This window comes from Pyrgilauda ruficollis, unplaced genomic scaffold (assembly GCF_017590135.1).
Source record: "Pyrgilauda ruficollis isolate IOZ18807 unplaced genomic scaffold, ASM1759013v1 scaffold5, whole genome shotgun sequence".
Classification (NCBI taxonomy): domain Eukaryota; kingdom Metazoa; phylum Chordata; class Aves; order Passeriformes; family Passeridae; genus Pyrgilauda; species Pyrgilauda ruficollis.
Genome location: NW_024526599.1, coordinates 53,195 through 72,535, shown reverse-complemented (window position 1 = coordinate 72,535; position 19,341 = coordinate 53,195). Strand labels below are relative to the sequence as shown.

Here is a 19,341-nt window from a genome sequence, read left to right as displayed (position 1 = left end):
TTTCTATCATTTTCCCAAACACCTACTTACCAGGAAAACCTTCAAAAGTGATTCTGTCCCCTGGTAACGCTCCAGCTGGAGGAGCCAGAATTTCCACTTTTTCTGGGGAGCTGGCACACATCAGCATTGCTTGAGACACTACTCCTCTCATCTTTGCAGGCTTCAAGTTACAGAGTAGCACTGCCATCCGATTCTGCATCTTGGGGGAGGAAAACAGAATGATGTGAGTACTTAGAATGGCACGTGGCTTTGGTGACTCCCATTATTCATTACAATGAAAGAATTACAGTGATGAGATCTTACCATGACAAGTGAAGCGTAAGAGAAGCACGCAGCAACAGAATCACAATTTTAATGGCTAAACAGCAGTAACATAACATTTAAGCCCCTTAAGAGCTGGCCAGTGAATAAGGGATTAAATGCTGAAATGTGACATTATTTATCATGGAAATATAAAATACTCCATTTAGAAAATTAAAAACCAGGCGAGGCATTTCACTCGCATTCCATCTTTATTCATTACAGACCACCACTTTAGTCCACTTTCAATACAGCACTATTAACTGAACAATCTCTACTTAATGATAATAATAACTGAATGATGATAGTACTAAAAATAACAATAACAAGTCTACAAATTAGGCCCATAGGTAAAAATTTCAAACTGTATCCTGGAAGCTTAGAGGTCTTCTACATAATGAACTCACTTGAATCTTAAATTTTATCTAAGTTAACCCAAATGCCTTGAGTGCTTTTTAACCACTGAAAATGGCTACATATACTGAACACTGAATTTGTTAGTGCAAACCTCTAAAACGTTTCTGTTTGTTGTTTTATTTTAATAATTACAATAGTAAACCAGAGAAAATACTCTTTGTTCAGAAAAACTGCTACACTTTGGACTCTAAAACAAACCACACTTTCAAATGGAATAAAAATGAAGCCCTGAACATTCTTAAGAGACAAAGTAAGGATGTCTTAATTCCCATGCTACTAATGCACATTATATATAAGTATTTATTATTTCTAGATTTTGGTCTTTGTGCATCACAGTACAAACTCTGAACATAACTTGCAGGATTAATAAACTCATATGATCAACTATTTCAAACACTGCATATTTTCCAAAGACAACACCTTAAAAAGCAAAAATTTAAATTGCCAAAATGAAGCAGTTTTAAGAAAAAGTTATCTTGCACCAGTTTCAAGCCAGCCCACTGACTGAAAATTTCTCAAGTTATTGCTATGCGAATAAGCAGCATAAAATACAAAAAATGGTTGTAACATGTCAGTGACTAAAATGCAAGTTGTAGCATTATCTAGCACTGGATAACCATTAATGAATGAAAGGCTAATTACTGGGTGGAGATCACAATGATCTAGAAAGAAAAAATTTCAAGGCATCTAAGTGGAAGGAAAAGTTTCTGCTGCAAAAATCAGAGTATATCACTCACAAAAGATGTAACTGTAATGTAACCTCTTACAATGGCTGTAGAATAGCGTTTCTGGAGAATGATGGTGGCCTTTTCTCTTCTTGTTAAGACACATTCCCTACATTCCTGTTCTTCTTCACTTCTGATCACTGACATGAGGTTCTCTTAGGTTAAAGAGGATAAGGTGACAAAAAGCGACACTGGAGAACTGCCTGAATTTCAAGAACAATTGCCTGAAACAGGTATTGATGCTAGGAACACACAGAGATCCACTTGAAAAAGCCAAATGCAGTGGCAGAATAGCTTTTAACATTTCAGAAATTTCCCCAGTTGTCCCACCTGCTAAAAGAGCTCAGTAATGGCATGGTGCACCTTATGCCAAGATCCTTCCATATCCCTGTTACTTGTGACACAACTGCTCATGACAACAGAGGGCGCAACTTCTGACGTGGCTTCACCACCACGTGAACAAAACCACAGCATTTCACATATAAAGTGGGCATGCCAGAAGTTTTCACACCCATAAATAACTTGCACTGCATACTGAAATGTTAGTGAAGATACATACTGTGTTTCCTAACCAAAAGTAAAATCAGATGATACAAATACTACAGCCTCAAACACTGCTAAATCACCACATCAAACACCAAAATCATAAACAGCTGAATTTTTTGTGAATAAATTTATGGCTATGGTCCTTGATCTGATGTATATATTTTTATTTCAATATATGGCAGTAGACACATGCCAGGCCTTCACATTTTTGAACACTTCAAAAAACATAAAAAGATGGAAGCTTGCCCCTAAAAATTTACTGTCTTAACAGAGACTTGCCAAAACCGAAAACAGACACGCAAACAAAAATGCTCTCAAAGAACATGCAAGGATGATCCCTAACTCTCTGTTAATGAGTACTTCAGATTATTTTTTCATTCAGAAAGAAGGTTAAAAAGAAAAGACTCCTGCAGCCATTTCATTCTATACACTTCATGTTTGTAAGTATATTTAGAATGGCTTTTAAGATGCTTTCCTCTACATGCTTTCTTGAAAGAAGACTGCTTAAAGCAAGCAAGTTGAGATTTTGCCCAGTGCAAATTCAGTAAGTGGACATCATCAGGTGATCAGTGCAGAATAGTTAGTATATTCAGGTGGGGTTTTTTTGGCTCAGTAACTTTCTGTAGCATAAAAAAAAAAAACAATCACAATTTTAATTGTTTCCTATGCTTGCAGTCTTACCATGGGGACAGTGTGCAAATAAGGATTGAAAAGACATTTACGACAATGGAGCTTTTTCGAGACTAAGATCAATTCCTTCATGATCCATTTTGCAGTTGCTCTACACAACACTGTTTTAAATGCCAAGCTTGCATTTGAATTTAGGAGCAACCTTCAGTCAACTCCTCTCACCCTCCAGAAGAGGTGAAAGGAAAACTAAATCTTGAAGTCTTAGGTTGTTCAAATGCACCCATAAACTATCTGTGTCAAACAACAAAGCGTATCAACTAAAAAAAGCATGGACACAGATTCTATTCTGCACAAGGAAGTAAAAGCATGCATTTTGTATTCCACTGTTGTTTAAGCTATTCATTGCCAGCTAAGTTGAATTTACATGCTCTGCTTTACTTCATGCCAAATATTTCAACAGGCTATAAAAGAGAATTGGAAGGTAAAGGTTTCAAAAGTTTGGATCATACCAAAAAGGTTACTATAACTTCTCTACTACATAGTAGGAAACCTAGAGGAAGAGTAACATCTGTTTAGTTTAGCAGTCCAGTGTGCACTGATGGCAGAGGAATTGGAATACGATCCCAGGATAGAAGCACTGCAGTCAGAAACTGATTTGGGTAAGGGCACTTCTCTGGTTTCTGGCAAATGCTGTTAAGTATTACTTCCATCTGCATTTTATTTTTGTTTTCATGACTGTACAACTCTTTTAGCAGAATAAAAACATATCCTATAAACAGATGAATGCCTTAAGATACTTTAGGAAAGGAAAAGCTATCAGTGAATAATTTTGTCAATACCTTATCCAGAGGAACATGTTTCACTAAACCGCTGACAACAGTCCTTGGGCTTGCTTCACCAACATCCACTTGTTCAACATACAGAGTGTCTGCATCTGGATGCTTTTCAGCAGTAATAATGCAGCCAACACGAAGATCCAGACGAGAAACATCTACAGGTTTTGCATCGCTACTTCCAGCAGCTGGTTGCTGTTTCTTCTCCTTCTTTTCACCTATTAGAGAACATTTTGTTCCATGAAATAAACATTAAAAAAAGCACAACTAACGTATATGACTACTGCAAGGGAAAAGTAAGCTACAGTCCTAGAAATAAGCATAAATTCTGTGCAAAATACAAAAGAAGAGTAAAGAGTTAGCACCTCTGTTACCAGTTTCCAGTGGTGAATTGTTATACACACTTCAATTCACATCATTACCTCAACTAATTACCACCTCCTGTTTGCAAAGTCATCCTGAATTTAAGTGCTGCTAACATGTGTGACACACACGCCCTGACAAAGGCCACATTAATTACCTGATCATCCCATCCAAATAATTAGCAATTACCAATAAGCCTTACCATGGTGTTTCACTAGCAAAAGGAAACTAGGGAATCACAGTCCATCAGGTTATGAGTGCTTATCAGCATGGTACACAGCCAGGAGCTGTGAACTCACTGCAGCTGCACTGTCACAGCTGCAATGCAACCCTTCAAGATGACAGCCAACATTCTGCACTTCCCAAACACAAGAGTGCATGAAAATGCTCATGGCTTATGAGATTCCCCTGGTGTGGTGTCTTTACCCCATGATCATTACACACACAGACTGTGTAGTATAAAACAAGAGTGAAGCAACACTCCCCAGACTCAGCTGCTTATATAAATCAAGGAATCATAAAATATGCAATATTCCTTTCAAGATGAACAACTTATATCCAGTTTATAGATAAGACTGTGCTGTTTAGGAGATGTTTAAGACTTGCTTAACAGCTATAATCTCTGGGAGATTAAAAAAAGTCTAAGATGTGCTTACTTTAAATAAGCATATTCTGTTATTCTTTCGTCCAAGATAACTTACACATTAATGTAAACTAAACTCTCTACTTAAGGAAGCCAAAAAAGGAAAAGTGGACACAACATGCAATTTGACTTCATTCATCATTGTTCTAGTACAGGCATGAAATTAAATAATATATTCAATAACAGAAAGGCAATATCTTTTTAATATAAACAACAGCACTTCAAAAATATTTATTCATTTATGATGAATGAAAAGCTCTAGTGATTATGACTTGGGTTTTTTCATGTAATTGACAATCTGATTAATAAAATCAGTCATATATACAATAATATAAGAGAAACTGGAAAAAAATCCCAATCAAAATAGCTAACATATAATATCTAAGATCATTTGAAAGACCTGCTGAATTTATGCTTGGCATAATTCCACACTGTTCTCCATGATATTCCTCTACAAGAGAAATTAAGTCTTTTCTCAAATGAGAACACAGCAGCTGTGTACATGGTGTGTACACATACAGATACATAGAAAATCTCCATTTCCACAGGCTAAGGAGACACATGCACTCCTCTGGCCAGTGTCTAGAGTCAGTCCAGAATCAATATACAGAGAAATCATACAGGTAAGTTTTGCAAGAAGTAGAACAAAGAATATGAAAATAACCAGAGAGGAAAGAGATGACCTAGGTGACAGAAAGCAAAGGGATTTGAGACAGTCCATCATTTCATCAATTTCTAGACTTAAAAACAAATTTTACGTATTGGTTACTTCCAACTGTTAAATGCAATACCTTCAACAGATGCTGAACTCCACAGAAATAGCCTGTGCAGGACTACTATTTAATGTCTGTGCTATATTTCAGTATAAGGCAAAAGTCTAAAACTGCTTTCCATATGAGATGAGCTCAGTCGGCCAGAGTATGGTGCTAGTAACACCAAATTTGAGAGTTCAACCCTGTATGGGCCATTCCCTTAAGAGCTGGACTTGATGATCCTTGTGGGTTCCTTTCAACTCAGAATATTCTGTGATCTGCATTTGTCTGACTGAATTTAGGCTACTTGTATTGTACTTCCCCTCATCATATATAGAAAGTTTTATTTTTCTTTACCAACTGAATACGTGCTCTGTAGGCGCTGAATACTTGAGGGAAAAATTTAATTACCTGCTATGACATGTGGCCTCTGCTTTTGTATTTACAGCTCTGTGGAATATTAATTGTCAAAGGCAGAAATACATTAAAAAATACAAAACAGCTGAAAAGTCACTGTACAGCTCAACAGAAAAGAGAGAGTGCACTATCATAATATCCAAACTCTGAAAACCTGTACAGATCTAATCATAGCAAATTAATCATAATCTGCATAAGAAAATGACTGCAAAAGATAGGTTTAAGTTACAAGATTACTTGCACAAAAGTACAGGTGTCCAACAGACATGCCTTGTTTTTTGTTGGTGGTGGTTTTTTAAATGAGGAAGTGCAGTCACATTAAACAGAATTTGGCATGTATCCCACGCAAGGAAGAATCTGTAGCTTACTTGACAGCCTTCATTAACTTCAAGTATTTGCAAGATTTAAGAGCTAGCACATGACTCTTCCTCCTGTAGCTGTATGAAAACTTTTATTTTGTGCTCAAAATCATGCAAAAGCACTTGCATAAATTAGATACCTCAACTGTCTATCAGAGATAAGAAAAGTGAAGTACCTTTTTTTTCTACTTTTTCCTTCTTTTTCTTTTCTTCATCTTCACCTTTAATTTGATCTTTGGAACCAGGAGAAGCTGAAGCTGTAACAGCCATAGGTTTTGGAACACCCTCTGAAAACGAAGCTGCAGAAAGGGTTGTACCAGGAGGAACTGCAACCTGCTTTACTAAAATCAAAACCACAAAAGTTAGGGGCACTACCAGAACTTTGACACTTTTAAGTGTACAACATAGATGAAAAAGCAGAGAACTGAAAATTTTGCTTAATATATTAAACCACAACTGCTGAGTAGTGAACTACATTACAAAACACACTTCAGAACTTAATATATATATGATTATTATGATCAATTAAAACAAAGTGCTTGATTACACATTTTTAAATGCGTAGAAGTCCTAAATACAAGAAAATATATAAGCAAACAACATCTCCTTTTATAGTTGATTTCAACACCTAGTTATTTTTTCTACCAATTCCCTATTTCCCATTTGTTTAGTTTCAGTTTATAGCTACTAGTTCTTGTATGTGCAAAACCATTTTTATAGCGTATTCAGATCACCCATCAACTCTTACGATTAACTTCAGAAACTGAGCCTGAATAAAACAAAATTACCTGCAGCCCTAACGTGATCTGCTGATTTCTCTTTTCCCTAAGTTCTCCACATTACCCTCAACAGCTCTTTTTAAACTGATGATACATTCTGGACATTGCACTATCAATCTCACCAGACAGAAGTGTAAGAAGCACCTCTCTTCTACATTCTCATCAAGGCTTTTAACCCAATAATTGTACAGGGTAAGCACCATCAGTGCACTAGGCAGTACCATCAAGGCTCCCTTTCCCAAGCAAGGATAGATGAGAGGATCTTTTGAAGTTCCTTTCAATCCTTTCAATGTTTTATCATTAACAACTGATACATCCTTCTGGTATCACCACGATGGAATTCTCCATTCTGAATACATGTTTTGTTTTTCATTTCAGATATTTACTAACTTTCCTGAAGAACTGCACCTTGTTAGTTGATGCCTGTACTCTACAACACAGAAGCGATTTGCACAAATTATATTCTTGTAAACAGCTTTCTAAAACAATTTGAACATGAAATTTGTTGTACCAACAACCAGTTGCTTGCTAGTTGGGGTAAGTCTTTGTTTCTCAGGTTTTTGAAAAAAACATCTTGTGATATTTTTGATCTTCCATGTCCATCTAATTTCTGTGCCCAACTACTTAGTCCCTTCAGATCTAACAAACATCTATTTCCTTCAAAAGAAAAGATCTGAATTTAGTCCTACTACCACTTAGATGAACTAGCTAAGTAAAGGAAGATGCACATCAAGTATTTCCTTTGCCATCTTGGACCAATATACCTTGAGACCTTTCTCAAGCACAACAGATTCTGTGAAATATCCCACACCTGTCAAGAACTGCTGCAGACTAAAAGATAACAGAGAAATATAATAATGGTTTGGTTTGGTACATGAAAAGGCTTTATTGGTGTCCAAAGGAGAAAAAGAATTCTCTGTATTCACAACATGTTAATCTTTTTGAAGACTGAACGTGCTTTTACACCAGTTAAACATTCCGTGCAGTTAAATGCCAGCATCCAGATACACTGGATAATATCTTAAACAATTCAGAATTCTGATAGTATGGGTTAACAGTAATAACTTTTGAGGGCAGAAGAGGACTTTTTGGCAATAATTTTAAAAGACAACACAGTGTATCTGAAACACTTCAGTTTTGGGTTTTTTTCTTTCCTCTTTTTTTTTTTTTTTTTACTGTGAAGTATATAATGATGGTACAAGCTGAACAGAACTACATAGAGGAGAGCAAAGAAAGAACAAGTCCAATGGAAGGCTGGTCTAAAGCACAGAATCATAAATTCAGAACACATTGTTTATAAATTTACATAACCACAGCTTTCCTAGTAAGTCCCTGACCATCTGTACTTTGCACCATTGGCTTGATCTTTCCATACTGATCTTTCAGTCATGCTAGATTAAATATTCAAAGTAGCAAGAAGAGTTAGACATGTAGCAATTTCTACAGAATTACAAGGAATCATTATCATCAGTGAGGTTCACGGCCTATTATGCAAGGCACTGAACAAAAAAATACAAAGAACTAGTTCCATGTCTGATTAACTTTAGTATATAGATCTGCAGCTTATTAAAATGTTGGAATCGAGTAACTTGTCATAGGCATGGAATCAGGGAAAATCCAGAATTTGTAAGAAATACCATAGAGTCACATACAGAACAATAAAAATCAAGAAGAATTAAGATAGTTTTGTGCCAACTACATCAATGTTGTATGAGAATAGTACTTTTTTACCCCACCTCCATTTCGAATTTCAGCCTGAATCAGCTCCTGTTTCAGCCCTTCAATTTCTTTCTTCAGTTTAGCATTTTCTACACGGAGCTTCTTCTCTTCTCGGAGAGATGCTTGCAAGACTAGGGTTGACACATTAAAAAAAAAAAAAAAAAAGAAACAGGTTTCAGTAACTAGCATTCATCACTTTGGACACAGAGGTTTGTTTTTAAAGAAAAGTGAAACATGGTGAGCCAAACAGCACCAAAGTGAGAACTTTCAAGTTTAGTAGTACAGGAGCATATAATCAGAAATACTTAGGAATTATTTTCTTTGTTGTTGAAATAGACATTTTTAGAATACTTATATAATCAAACTGTCTCTCAATATACTATCTTCTCAGTCCCCTAAACAGAATCACAAGAAAAAACTCTGAGAAACTACAAAACCCCCACAAACCACATGACAGTCAAGTGGGGCTATGATTGCAAGGTTTATCTTGGAGAAGTTGAAACACGCTTTAAATATTCTCATCTTTTCCTATGTGCATTTACTGCTAACCATCTCATTAACAGATTTAGCATAAGATAGGTAAATCCTTACTGGCTTTTTCCTTGAGCAGGGCAACTTGTTGCTTGAGGTACTCAATAACTTGATCAGCCTCTGCACCCTTCTGCTCCAGTCTGTTCAGCACTGCATTGTTGGCTGCCATCTTTACCAAAAAACGGGATAAAAACCTAGACAAAGAACAGCCTAAAATTAATGACTTCTTGATACAATAACACTATTATCTCTTACCACGTCAAGCAGTTCTCAAATCAGTTGCTGAATAAAAAAATTTGCTAAGTGAAAAGCTGGACTCCTACCTCCTAATGCACAGTCCAAACAAAAAGCAACATTAAACAGAATCTCATGTTTGACAGCTGCTTTCAAGTGTTTTAAAAGAAAAGCTATTTTTCTTCCCAGCAGCAGAAAATGTGTTCTTCCTTAATGAAACAGAAAAAATAAAATCTACCTTCTCAGAAAGAAAGGTATGAGTACATGTGGGGGGGGGCGGCGGGGGGAGGCAGCGGCAGGGTAATGTGGAAGGAAATAAAAGGGAAAAGATTGGACAGGAAAACACTGTATCCTGGGCTTAACAAAAAAAAAAAAAAAAAATTAAGTCTATATCAAATTTTATTGAGACAAAGAAAATGGAATCATGCCACAAACATTTCCAAATTTTTTTCCAATTTTCCAATAAATTTGTTCAGAATATACCGAATACTTCATACATTGTGCTTGTGCATATATTAAGACTTTATTGTTTTACTTTCAATGGTCATAATTCATGAGTATTTTTACTTTTCTCAGACAAAACTAACTTTTATTAGAAGTTTACACCTCTAATATAAAATAGAATTATTTTAGCACCAATTTTGATTGTTTGATTTTGCATCCACTGAAATGGAAGGGCCAGCACACAGATAACAAAGAAGAAGGGAACATAAAAGACCAGCAAAGAGCACAAATAAATACTGTCTAACCTTCTTTTATGGTATTCACCATTTTCTAATATTTTACTAATGTTCCAGAAAGTAGTTATGCCTTATGTACAGCCTTTATTTTTTGAAAGATCCAAATCTGGACTACCTTCCTTCTCAGGAACATTTGTGTCTAAACACAAGAGCTCAAATAGTGGCAACAGAAGGATGAGAAACAGTTACAATCACTCATATCTGCAGCAGTCAGTGTTTTTTCCCTCCCACACATCATCTAAATGAGAAGAGAATCTGTACTAACAATTGCCTCTTCTGTAAATCAAGAAAACTGGTTACAGGTGGGAAGAAAAGATCTTTACAAGCAACAGTGATTTTATTCCTGTGAGGTGATTCAATTCCTGTAAATTTGTCCATGAACAGCAACAAATGAAAGAACTGGTATGAAAATGGCAATCCAGGCACATGTATTGGCTCCTCAACTTTATCAAAATCCAAAAATGCCTTTTCTCATATCAAATTGGCAGATAACTTCCTATTTTATTCCAAGACTATTGTACCACTATGATCTAAATCTGGTTTTAACATACAAATAATATTCCCTATTGGGATATCCAACAAAAGTCATGCTGAAGAAAAAAGAGATTAGAAATAACTGAAAAGTGAACAGCTACAATCACACTCATGCCAGGGCTAACATACTGCCTCTGCTTGCACTCTGAAAATCCACACACATTTTAGATCTGATGCTATAAATAACTCAGATGTCCACAGGAATATATTTAAATTTCTAAAAAATAGTAAAAAAACCCCAGAAAACTAACTACAATTATTCAGGAATAGAGTATTTAAAAGAAATAGTGTATTTAAAAGTTCCCAAAGTAAAATTCACAAAGCCAGAGAGAGATGTAATAGTTAGATGATGCATGGGGTATCTTGCAAATGTGATGCACAAACCAAAATCCTGCCTTCTTTGCAATGCAATACAATCAAAGTCTGTTTTACACACACTGTTTCACTTAAAGATGTGAGAGTGTTATGGCCATCACACCTTCCACTCATCCACAATAGATTTTTCTTTTAAAAGAAAGAAACTCTCTTGGAGCAAAGAGCAGAAAAATCTCCCCAGGACAACTAAATTAATTTTTATATTCAAATTAATGTCTACTAACAAGAAAATAATTTTGTTTTCATGGGCAGATTGAAAACAGAGAGTTTCAAAAAGGAAAACAGTGATTCCAATAAGTTCCTAATTGAGATGTCAAATGGAAACAGACATAAAACTATTATGGCACAACACAGCATAATACAAAGCCTGGGATATTACAGTCTGCATACCAGTAAGATTTCTTGCAAGCTACAAATTCTCTCAGGGGAACACAATAGTAACAGTGGAAACTTTTCCAACAACAACAAAAATGCTACTAAAACTTCAAAGTGAATAGAACTGGTACATTTTATAGATTTTAGCCAAGTTGGCTAATGAACTGAAGATCTGGAAATGAAGTTACATGATTGCAATTTTCCCACTTGTCAAATAAATTTCTGTAAAGCTAGCATTGTAACAATAACACAAAGGAATAGGTATTTCCGATGCTAATATAAAAAGGCAACAGGCTGAAATGAACTGCTGCAGGAACAAACACAGGAACCTACACAGCAGAGTGATAAAACTGTATCCAAAAAGGGCACATGAAAAAAAAGTAAGATGCACCCTTTATTATAGAATACGAAACGCATTAAAAATAAGAGAACTGCAACAATCAAAGGTTACAGTCAATTTTCTTTTTTTCTTTTTTGTTTATTTTCTAACCTTTACCCTATTTTCTTTGCCCTCTACTATCTTATCACCCTAACACAAAAAAAATCCTAAAACAACCAGCCCTTATTGGTGATACACAAACTAAAAATTAGAACGAAAACCAGAAATAATATAGCTTAAAAACCAGGTCATAGCTCACTGCAGATATATTCTGACCTGCTTAGGAAAAGATGTCCCAAAGAGCAACTGAAAGTAAAGTCACTTCATCCAATTGTGCCTAATGAGCTCCTTTCCCTTGCTTTGAAAAACAGGTATGGTGTATCTACATTCTGGAAAAGTCCTTAAGTTACCTGCTGGCTTAGCTAAGGGAAACTGTTTTATCTCAGACCTCTGGGGACCGCTGTGTTACATGCAAGACACTCAGGACCGCTCCAAAACCCACTTGCTCCCCTCAATGGAACTCAATCTTGAAATGAAAGACTCAAGCTGTACAGTTATTCCTTACATTGCACATCAACCCATGAGAGCTGTTTCATTTCTCATCATTCCACCTGCTGATTAAGAGAGCTGCCCATCTGTTTTTAAACTGAAAGCACTGCCTGATGCCATCTTCCAAGTAGCTGCAATACCCTTGGCAGGAGAAAACAGGCACTATTTCACTTTGCTGCTCAAAAACAAGTAGTGTGGAAGCGTCCCCACAGTGGCAAACTCTCTATAACAAATCAAGACTTCTCATATAAGTACAAATTATCCCCAAATTTTAATGTGGTTTACAAATACTTTATCAACATTGGCCTCAACTTTAGAATATATCCAAATCAAAAACTGAACACACAAAAGACACTAAAAATGTAAATCTCGTTGTACCTTACTTTTCAATGTTGTGTATTGTTAAAAACAAGAAAAAGCCAAAATCCCCATAAAATTAATGACGAAATTTAAATTATTTTTGGAATCTATCCATAGTCTGAACATGGAACCAATTACTACTGGAAAAGCAACCATTAAAGAGAAAAAACAAAACAAAACCACAAACAAACAAGCAAAATAAAAAGCAACACCTGAAACTGGAAAACAACTGACCGCTAAAGCCTAAAACAACTAGCTCTGAGCATTCCTTTTTCCAGCTGGAATTTTTGAAAAGCTCGGTACTTTGAAGCTCTCAGCTTTTTCTTGCAATGCTGTGCTAATATCAACACAAAAAGATTACAACTGCAGGAGATTTAAGCACAAGCGCCTCCTTCTCCTCTCCCATGTACACATTAATTCCTTCACAGTAAGACAGAACCACACAATGGCCCAGGTGGCATTTTCTGTGAGGCACGTGTTTATGGTATGTTAATGAGTGGCTGCCAACCAAGACCTAAGATTTCATTTTCTCACTAGACAAAAAAAATAAAGATGTGCAAAAAGACATGCTGGCTTTTCAGTTGAGATGATCTGTTCAAACAGAACCAGTGGTATACTCTAAAAGTTATCAACACCACAAAGGTAATTTCTCCAATGCTAACTAAAGTTCAGTAATTTAAACCATATAAAAGTACTTAATGTTAATTCCTCTTCCTAAGCTTTTGGTCCTAAATCCTAAGGAGATCTCAAATTAAACTCTTTTTCTTCCTTTGCAAATCTGTGGCCAACTTATATAGCAAAGTATGCTACTCTCTCTAAAAGTCCAAGTACCAACAATCACTGTTTCTACAAGAAGTGTGTTCAAAGCTTCTATCTGAGCATCTTTTTTGAGTATGGTCCTTTCTGGCACACAATCTTACAAAAACCCATAAACATAACAGAATGTGCCAGCTGTTTGCCAGATTCTGCTTTCCTGTGCTTTGCACTTCTATGAACTGTGAGGATACAGTAAACCAGATTTGAGAATCTCACATCACACCTTTTTATTCTGCAAGGTAAGGAACAACAGTTAGCAGATCAAAACAGAAGAAAGCAGACCAGAAGTATGTTTTCTTTGGCTGAACCAAAGTAGCACTGCAACTAGGCAACTGTTGTAACTCATCCTGTATTTTCTCATCTTGGAGAACTGAGAGATCCATGTTTAATAAATCAATTCTGTCTTAAAGGTTCCTTCTAACTTCCGATAAAATGTTCTAGGCCTGATGCTGTCAGCACCTCTTGCTAATATTTAGAATACCTGATGTGATGATTTCACATTTTTGGTAGAAAAACTTAAGATAGTTTTCAGTTTTCAAACCTCCAAAATTTAAACTATATAAAAAAATCCAAGCCAAAACACAGCAGAGCTACAACTAATTAGTTTTGAAATCAAATCTTAGTTTTGACTTGATCACTCCCACACTTTACTCTAAGTAATGCAAATAAAACCAGAAGCAGTTCCCCACTTGCCTTAGGGAAGCAATGGCCTGAAACACTTAGTTACAAATTTTCAGTTAAACAGTTCTGTTGTTAAAACATTTTGGAAATCAGGTACATTTAGTAAGTTTCATGCACTTTTACTCATTACAACCACAAAAGGTTGGGTATTTCACTGGCTTTATACCTGTTATATTTTGTAAAACACAATCATGACTTTTATACCCATACATCCCTTCTCAGGAAACGAAGTTCCGAAAGATCACGTGATTCCACCCTTAACACACAGAAAACAACCAGATTTATTTATTGGAAATGCAGGTTTTCCACAGTTTTACATGTGGAAAAATATAATTCCTCAATTTAAAAAAAAAAAATTCTCAATCAAAAAAAAAAAAAGTCAAATATGGAGCTGTTCAAAACAGTTTCAAAAAAATGTGCCTTTTAAATCCATATACAAATAGGCAGTTATCAATAACAACCAATATAATGCTGAGAAAGAAAACAGAAGAATTTTAAGTATTAGGTACTTCTGCATTGCATTACTATCAAACCCATCATTTCCTTGTTAATGGAGCAAAAAAAGACATAGTGCACTTACACTTAAATACCATTTCAAGCACACTTGAGGCATGCAGGTATCAGTGAAGATTTAACTACCAGCCCAACTCTCTTTCAGGATTAAGTTTACTGTTAGCTCTGAAAGGGAAGAACGTATGTTTCCTGAATAGCACAAAGTTCACACATCTAAAAATACAATCCAAGGCCTTAAGCAAATGCGTGTGTAAGTATTCAAAAAGTAGGTGCTCACCCAGGTCCTTCTCCACATATGGCAAGAGACCTATCAAAACATTTCTGGCAGAACAATGGCAAACACTTGAAAAGTAACAGTAAAATTAAAATTTAAAAAAACCCCAAAAAACAACCAAACAAAAAAGCCACAAAACAAAACGACCCCCAGAAAACATACAAACAAAAATCACCCCCAAAAGAAACAAAAATAACCCACAAAAAAAATTTAAACGCAAAGAAAAAAATCAACAAAACAAAACAACTCCTAACCCCAAACTTAAACCACAACTGGTTTCGTTTTGAGTTTTTTTCCAAAATTTGAGCAGTATTGGCAGATTAGTTCAAACCTAGAAATTATCAAATGAATCATCATGGAACCTGATTTCTGACTTGCAGTACTAGACCAGTGATTCCCTGCTGGGCACTAGAGATTTGGGTACTACAAAACATCAAATGAATTTTTAACTACTATCCTAGTATTTTTCTAAAAAAAAAGAATTTTTCTAGATTTTATTAGAAAAAAATTAGAAAAATTATATTCTTCTAAAAAAAGAATGGTCTTTTTAATATGAACAAAATTAAGTTACAGACTAAAATGTTAAGAGGGTGTTACAAAATATGTCAGCACAGCTTTAAAGATTCATAATTGCAGGACATCAGATCTTGTCTTCCATTCTCCCCAAACTGTACTGGGGTTTTAAGCAGTCAAACAACCCGTTTTTGTTTTTGGGTTTTTTTTTCTTTTAGCTCCTAAATACAACTTATTGTGCATTCCCTGTCTATAAGCTTCTGTGTGGTCAGTATTGAAAGGAATTTGCCAAGCACCAAATTAGTAGGCAAAGTTGCACATTTTTGCTGCATGTTATTTCAACTCGCATCTTTGGCACTGAGGAAGTCAGAATAACTGCTTTGCAGATTTTCAAACACCAAAATGTCTAATACAGTCCATCCAAGTAGGAATGTCAGCTCTGTGGAATGATTTGCTAGCTCTGGAGACTACAGTCCAACCCTTCTGGCTGCCAGATAAATCAGGCTCCATCCCAGCTGCAGACAGGTCCTTTTAGTAGTCCTAAGAGCTTACCCCTCCCAATTTTAAAGGGCTGTAAATAGTAAAAACACAGAAAACTGAACTTTTTCATATTGAAAAACACTGCAGCATGAAAGAGATTTTTTAAACATATGATGGAACATCACACAACAAAAGGCCAATCCACTGGTACCAATTTTGAGACAACAGAAGTTACTTAGTAATGACTATTTTTAAACGTGAAGACAAGTCTGCCTTGAAAGGGAATGATGCACCAAAGTTACAAGCAAGTCATAGCATTAATGAGACTGGCAAAAGTCAAATCTATGAGAAGCAATGAATGAGGAAGTAAAGCATTACAACATATAATGAATGAAATTGACTGGCCTAATTTGCATTAAAAGTGATGTCTTGGATTGATATGGTAGAGCTCATTAGAAACTCAATAGTCAGAAGTAAAAATCTTTTAAATACAATTTATATTTCAAAACTTTAGTTGGTGCCACGTTGTATTAATTAACTGCATCATACCTTAACACACTACAGCTGCAACACTCAAAAGGTTAAGAGTACTTGCAGCTTTATTCACATCCCTGATGTAAACTTATGCTAAATGTCTATTCAGGGAGAAATTTCTACTAATGCTTGCCTCAGCCCAATTCTGAATCAACTTTGTGTTCCCACCTCTGAGGAGACACTCCAAGGACTAAACAAAGCAGAGACATGATCACCCTTAAGGAGTTCTGCCCAGGTTAAGATAGCAGTCAAGCACTTGGATGTGGTCTGTAACAAAATTTACACCTTAATTTATTTACCTGAGCAGTTTGCCCAGTAATTGAACAGCCAAGGATGGCTCACAACACAGCTCAAGGAAAGCAATTTCTTTGAGCCGCTCGACTGAAGTCTCACCAGGTTCCACACCCACTGCATCTGCCAGGTCCCTGCAAGTGCCCTAGAGATTCATCTGGCTGTGCTTTGTAGTGCAGGCTGCAGCTTAAGTAGCAGCTCATATGCCAAAACAGTTGGACAGCCTTATGGATTTTTCAACAATGTTTATCTTTTGAATCCCACTGCACTAATATTTTAATAATACTATCAAAATCTTTCAGTAAATTATCGCCACGTGCACAAGAAATTCCCACAATAAATCCCGTGATGGAAAAGATGCAACGCCCACAACACACTGCCTCATTTCTTTGACTGTAATCACCAATTTCCAAACACAAAATACATCCAGGTCTTTGGAACAGAAAACTTACATCAAAAACTGACAAGGTTTTTTGTTCATTTTGTTTTTCTTTCATTTTGTTGGGTTTTTTTGTGGTTATATATAGATGTGTGTGCATATACAAATAAAAATATATATATTAAAAAGTATCTGTTATTCATGTCTCAAAGTATCCTCATAAAACTTCTCTGACAGGTGATGAACTTTACAATTACAGACACACACATATGCCTATAAATTCAGAAATTTAAGAGGACTCAGCTGCATCTGGACAAGTCTGCAAGGTCAGCATATGTCACAGGAACTCAAAGAATCTGTACTGTGGTTCACCCTCTAGGGTTTTACCGGGAAAGTAAAGTGAAAGCTTTAGATTACTGTTGTAACTACAGAGTAAACTACTCATAAATCAGAGAGAAGAATCAGAACTGCACTGAAATCTACCTGTTGATGCCAAGAAGTTTCTCAGGCATTTTACTGATTTTTGTAATTTTATCTTAAAAAAAGCAAACATTAACATTAAGAGGGTCCTGAAGTCACAAACTATTTCCTTAATTTAGAGCAAGTACACCAGTTACAGAAAGGAAAAGAAAGAAAGAGCTGTTTACACCCTCTCCCTAAGAGAAGTTTCAGTTGAGAACAAAGATGTATTTTTAAAATATCCCTCAAAATCTGCAATTCATCTTTTGGGTCTGTCATAGCAATAAGGATAAAGATCCTTATCAAAATCCCTAGCTGCTAAGCAGACACTTCAAAAATATCTTTTCCTTAGAAACTTGAAGTTTGAGAATAAGAATATCATTAAACAATGTATTTTATGTTTGCAATAGTCTGCAAAATAATGGTATTGGGTTAGGTACTTCACAGGAACATTTCAGTTCCTAATGCTCTTAATATCTGAAACCTGTCTGCTAGTTATCTTACATAGTCCAAGTGTGTTAAGAGACCTTTGAAATTTACTACTTTTCCATTAATATCAGCTTATCTACATGTAAAACTAGTGTCTTGTAGCGCAGCTAAAGGAAAACAGGATTTAACCATTCAATTAAAACAAGTGCTCAGGTTAAAAATAACCATTATGTACTCACAAAAGCACTGAGCAGACCTCATGCAGATGTATTTTGAAAGAATCAGTGTCCTCTACCTTCAGACACATTAGCAGCTGCTGGTATTTACTGAGGCAGAACCTTTAGGCATTCTTTACGTGGGCCAAATTACACCTGAAGAAAAAACTGAAAACATGCAAGTTTGTGTGCACATCTGTGTGTAACCAAGGCAAGAATAATGGCAAACATCTTTTAAGAGGGAGCAACAAAGCTGTCAAACAAAATTTTCAGAGTAAGAGCAGTCCTTGATGAACTTTGAGCCTGCAGCTGCAGCACCTTATTTACACACACAAAAAAAAAAACCCACCAAAAAACCACACTACACAAATAATTGTACTTTCCAATGCCGAATTTACTCACATAATAGGATGTTATTTTAATAAAAACCTGTAAAGATACTAACTAACCCTGTGCAGAGAAAATAATTTATTCAGCTGTGGAATGGAAAGTCTAAATGAACTTCTGTATCTGAAGTGGACTGACAACTAATCCTCAGCAGCCAGAAGCAGTTTCATGTCACTTCAAAACCACGTGCCAGCAGCATCTACCACTCCTTTGTAATTGTATGCACTGAGGAGCACTTGGGGTTCACAGCTTTTAAAACTTCTAGGAGGAAAATTATTTCCTCTCTTTTAATGCTGATCTGTGCAGCAGGAAACAGAAATTCACAAAAGCAAACAAACTCCCTGTGTACTCATCTTGGATGTTGAGAGGGCTGATGTCAGCTATTAAGACTGATAGTCTCTGACAGAAGAATCCTCCAAGCAGCTTTTGGGGAATAGCCATTTTTCATTTATGGATTCAAACTATAGAAACAAAAGAAGTTTTAAGACAAACTTTGTCTAAACTAAAGTAAATTCTAATTTTGCTGTGTTCCAAATTCTTCTATTAAAAATCCAATAATTTTTAAACAATTTTTTTCAATTGACATATGTTGGTTTAACATCTTCAAAAGTACTAATTTGCAGGTAAGTTTTCAGTAAAATGCAAAGGAAAAGAAAAGATCTGTGTGTGCCTAGGTCTTATCATGAGCATTATTTTATAGGGGGTCATTTGGATGTGAAACTACTTACCCATTGTGATGCAGCAAGGGTAACTGAACCCCTAAGAAAAGATTAATTTCCCTGGGGTACGATTCAGTGTCATATCCTAGTT

At 35.8% G+C, this 19,341-nt stretch overlaps 1 protein-coding gene across 2 annotated transcripts in view; it reads right to left on the bottom strand.

Annotated features, from left to right (window-relative positions):
• The window catches only part of AIMP1 (aminoacyl tRNA synthetase complex interacting multifunctional protein 1), a 30,987-nt gene that overhangs the window by 6,269 nt on the left and 5,377 nt on the right, over positions 1 to 19,341 (bottom strand). For both annotated transcript variants that reach the window (XM_041480002.1, XM_041480004.1), the window contains exons 2-6: positions 9,075 to 9,208; positions 8,501 to 8,614; positions 6,162 to 6,326; positions 3,458 to 3,669; positions 31 to 199 (exon numbers count right to left, since the gene is read on the bottom strand). In XM_041480002.1, coding sequence (XP_041335936.1) covers positions 31 to 199; positions 3,458 to 3,669; positions 6,162 to 6,326; positions 8,501 to 8,614; positions 9,075 to 9,208 — 794 coding nt within the window. The remainder of the gene's footprint in view (positions 1 to 30; positions 200 to 3,457; positions 3,670 to 6,161; positions 6,327 to 8,500; positions 8,615 to 9,074; positions 9,209 to 19,341) is intronic.